General features: G+C 37.1%; 1 protein-coding gene across 1 annotated transcript in view; it reads right to left on the bottom strand.

Moving 5' to 3' along the window:
* Positions 1-235: 235 nt before the first annotated feature.
* LOC110027730 (pentatricopeptide repeat-containing protein At5g04810, chloroplastic-like) overlaps positions 236-4,725 on the bottom strand; it is a gene marked incomplete at its 5' end in the record, with an annotated part of 13,689 nt that continues 9,199 nt past the window's right edge. Inside the window, 3 exons of the mRNA XM_020729269.1 lie at positions 236-400; positions 937-1,232; positions 1,509-1,937. Coding sequence (XP_020584928.1) covers positions 256-400; positions 937-1,232; positions 1,509-1,937 — 870 coding nt within the window. The remainder of the gene's footprint in view (positions 401-936; positions 1,233-1,508; positions 1,938-4,725) is intronic.

Raw genomic sequence — 4,725 nt, 5'->3', positions numbered from 1 at the left:
ACATATTGATAAGATGTGCATCAAATATGGCCTTTAATTTTCAAATTTTAGTTGACATATTGATAAGATGTGCATCAAATATGGCCTTTAGAGGCATTTTCAAATTTTAGTTAAATTTTAGTTGGATTACAAAAAAATAAACAGTGCTTTTTTATTTTAATTCTCTTAAAAAATGAATCAATATGTTAGTCCAAAATCTAAAAACAAGTATACAAGTCCATGCGTGTAAGTTTTTGCATACTTTTATTAACAAGTTCAGCAATGGATTACCTGCATATCGCCCGCCTTACTGCAGGCGTTTATGAAAGAAGTATACGTATGTATGTCAGGAAGAACTCCATCAAGTTTCATTTGCTGAATCAAGTCAGCAGCTTCCCATACATCCCCTCTCCGAGCCCAACTACAGCAAAGAACAAACAAACAGAAAAAACACATTCAACGAAAATAATTTTCAAAAGCAGAAAAGAAAAGAAAGCGTATCTGAAGATAACTTGTTAGAGACAAATACAAGGCTAGTAAAATTGATGAGCTTTTTTAATCAGAATTTTTGGAAGCCAAAAGCTAATATTATCACATTATGCTAAAAATTAGATGTCAGGTGATAAAATCTAATAAGAAGACAATGTTCAAACTAATAACACTTAAACGATAAGGTAGACACTAATTTAAGTAGTATGAGTTACTAAAGTATCACAACACTTAAACTGTTTATTGTATTAGCAAGAATTTCATGTTCAAAATTAATAATGATACAATTCAAAATACTATAATGATCGACAATCCCAAATTTAAAGGTATCATGCAGGGATCACTAGCCCGAGAATCTAAATCTAATATAAAAAAGAATGCGAGTAGATGCATATGCATAAAAATCAGAAACATTAACATTATTGAAATCCAAATAATTAATTAATTATCAAACTAAGTGGTCCTAACCCATCGATCAATATGTTATATATAAAGGTGTTCCGTGGAATCCTTTGAGTGGTCATTTCCCGGGTTACTGCCAAAGCACTCTGCATCCGGCCCGATTTACAGCATGCCTTTAGTAATGACTCATAAGTAAATACATCAAGTTTCAGACCAGCCTCCTTAATTTTAGTGAAATATTCAAAAGCTTTGCCAGTATCACCATCAGTAGCATATCCTTCCATAATCGTTGTGTAAGAATGCTCATTTGGAGACACGCCAGCTTGAATCATTTTGTCAATTACTTCAACTGCCTTCTGCATCTATTACAAATAAAGTCAATTAGTGTATAAGATTAGAGTAAAAGAGACTATGATAACATGACGAATATGATGTAAAAAATATTTTCAGATAAGATAATTTTTTCCTTTTTTTTTTTTTTTGGATTTTATCAAAGTAGATGAAATCTTCATTAGCCCAATTTCTTCATAAAATCTAATGTATTTATGAGGCAAGGGCATCCTTTGCCTTGCTACTTATTTGCAATCAGCTGAACAGCCCCTACACCATTCCCAAGTGGTCTAAGAGTATGCACCGACCTGATGCTTGCGAGCTAGACCAAGAATAAGGACATTATATGTTTCAACAGTTGGGATGCAACCATGTCGTCTCATTAGATCAAAAATATCTGAGGCTCTTTTCGTATCTCCAGCTACTGCAAAACCATATATGATAGGCCTGAATGACCGTGATGAAGGTTTGTGCCTTTCCTTCTGCATTTCATCAATAAGACAAATAGCCCGCTCTAGATAACCCATCTTGCAGAATGCATTGATGATAATGTTGTAAACAACAGCATCAGGTTTCAAGCCAGATTTCAGCATCTCCTCAAAAATAACGAAAGCATTAGCATAATCATCTAGTTTTATAAAGCCATTGATCAACATTGAATATGTTTTGCTGTTATGCTTAATACCACATGACTCCATTATTTTACTAACTTCAACGGCCTTTGACATCTTTCCCATCTGAAAGAGAGAACAAACAAACTATTATTTAAAGAAAACAATTTATTGTTATAAAGATATACCAAGTCATGTGAACATAAACTGTTATGCACATCCAGCGCAAGCTAACTTTCTTTTCTCTTACAACCTAATAAAGTATAAAAAATAGAAGAGCTACAGTAAATTTTATACTATAAGGATGGAATAACTCTCTACATACAGTCATTTCGTCCTACAAGTTAAATCAAAATTTCAAAGACAAGTGGGTTAACCGCACGGATAAAAGAAAAACTGATTTGCTGACCACAAAGAGCATACACCAAGTCAAGATCCAATGGTTGGTGGAAAGAACCCAATCCTTTTCAAAGAATTTTACATTCACGAGGAATAGATCTCTCCTCTTGCTAAAGATCTAGAGTATAAATAAGACAAACCCTTCTTTCAACAAATTCAAAGAGTAATTTATAGATGAACAGGGTGAACCAAACTGTCAAGGGTCTAATGACCATTGATGGACGTTGCTGAAAAACACTCTGCATTCAATTTTCTCTAAATCCATTTGTAAAGCTATTTGATTTGCTTTATTGAACGAAGCATTCGTTAAATCTTGCTAAAGACGATCTTTAATATAAATACTTGTCTTCCAAGTTGTTGCTTATAGTGCGGGTTGTCAAAAAAGCTCTTCGTTTATGAATAGTTTGGGTTTGGCTCGTTCAACAACTCGTGTTCGGCTCATTTGTTAGGTCCAACGAGCTGAACATGAACAAACATTTAAGCCCAAAATGTAAATCAGCCAAACATGAACAAATGTTTGTTCGATTGTGTTTTACTCAAATTGCCCAAAATGACTCATATATATATATATATATATAAAGCCCGAGGGCTGATATATTAAAGAAAACGAAATAGATAGCCCAACCCACACGTTACAACACACACCAAAAAATGTAAAAGATGTGTACATATAGAAATCAAAAAACACAAAAACCACCCGGGCGCTGAAAAAGTGTGGGTCATCTCAATCTAGTCTTGCATCTGACTCTAGTTCTCGGTAGGGATCCAGCTAGCAGATTGGTAAGGTGTTGACCATTACCCGTAGTAACCAAAGTATCATCCATAAGACTCATGAGCTCTAGTAGATCTCCATTCTTCTTCTTCCTCCTGGAAGTGTATACCTGTCATTCCTCCTCCAAAGAATCAGCCTAATGGGGGAGATCTGAAGCAGAAAGAATACCAACAGTAATACCCACAATAGGTTCTAGAATATGTGAAGCATGAGTTGCCTCTACACCGGATACTTCTTGAAGAAGTGGAGCTGTGAGACTCTCCTGATTATCAGTCAGAACACTATCATTTATAGGTAATGGTTCATCAATATTGTTTTCTATGGAGTTTGTAGGTGTCGTAGGTGTCAGCATCGCACCACTCTCAGTAACAGTAACAGCAGTGTCATTGGGGGGTCCTTAGGGGCAGCAGACATCTCTTGTCTGGTAGTATCCTCCTCAGGTGGAACTAAAATGTCCACATCAGTGGAATTAAACCCCTTCTTATTCACTTGAACCTTAGATTTTAAAATAGAATGAAGCTTATGACATTTAGCAAGGATATGACCAAACATCTTACAGTGGGTACAATATGGGAGTTTGTGTTCCATGATGATTTGTTGCCAATAACTATTATCGGTTGTACCCAGCCAGACTTCAGTAACATCAGGTAAAGCAATAGCCCTTTCCACAAGTATTCTGGCTACCGAGGGTTTGGTTAGGTTGAAAGTAGGAAGATCTAGTTTCAAAGGATCCCCAAGGATGACTCCAATATAATAGAGAACCTGATGGTGAAAAAAATGCAGCTTGAGACCAGGTAAACTAAACCATACCGGTATAGTGGGAGTTTCATGCTTTGGGTTAAAATTAGGAGATCACTTGAGTAACTTCATTGATTTGCCTTTGATATTAAGATATTTCTTGGAGAAAATTCTAGTGTACTCTTCATACACTGTTAGTTAGATCAACACATGTTTTCATCCATGAGCCACTTTCCATTTGCGTACTAGCTTAAGATCATCAACACTCTTTTTGATAACATCCATAAGAGAGTGTCCCCATTGAAATTTGCCAACAAGAGCAAACTTGAATTTTTCCGTTAGGGTAAAAATTTCTGATTTAGAGAAAAAAATTGCTTCGAAATTTCTGATTCAGAGAAAAAAATTATTTTTTTCCTCCTTTCCTACTTCACTTTTTAATAAAAGGACAATCATCTGTATTCTCACGACATTCCTTATAACTTGAGGAGAATACCACTGCGGACTCCTCCTAAGGGTTACCCACCACGCTAGCAAATGAAAATTTATCCGGCTCAACCAAAGAAGAAGGAAACACCCTCAGAGGTTGTCGGCGTTAAACTGCTACAAGGTTGCTGAAAGGCAAGCAGAGGAGCTGTCGGGCACAGAAGCAAGAGCAACGCCGAAATAGAAGAATCAGGCACAGACGACAGCTGCGAGCGACAGAGGCGTGGAAGACGATGACGTCGAGCAGAGTAGGTGTGAACACCGACGTCGAGCAGAGTAGGTGCGAACGTCGACGCCGAGCAGAGGAACGATAGCGACAGAGGAAGACAAAGACGCGAGCAGCAACAGGAAGTGCGAACGTCAACGTCGACGTAGATGCAGACGTCGGAGCAAGGGTAAACGATGCGAGATCTTCTCCTTCCAGCGGTAGAATCAATTGCCACCAAAATCGCCATTGGAAGCCCTAGAGGAGCTCTTGACCGTAGCCGACATCGTGATATATTGTATATGTATGACTCGTGT

The sequence above is a fragment of the Phalaenopsis equestris genome, unplaced genomic scaffold (assembly GCF_001263595.1).
Source record: "Phalaenopsis equestris unplaced genomic scaffold, ASM126359v1 Scaffold000437, whole genome shotgun sequence".
In the NCBI taxonomy this organism is placed as follows: domain Eukaryota; kingdom Viridiplantae; phylum Streptophyta; class Magnoliopsida; order Asparagales; family Orchidaceae; genus Phalaenopsis; species Phalaenopsis equestris.
The sequence above is the reverse complement of the archived record's forward strand: the minus strand, read 5'-3'. Positions and strand labels throughout refer to the sequence as shown.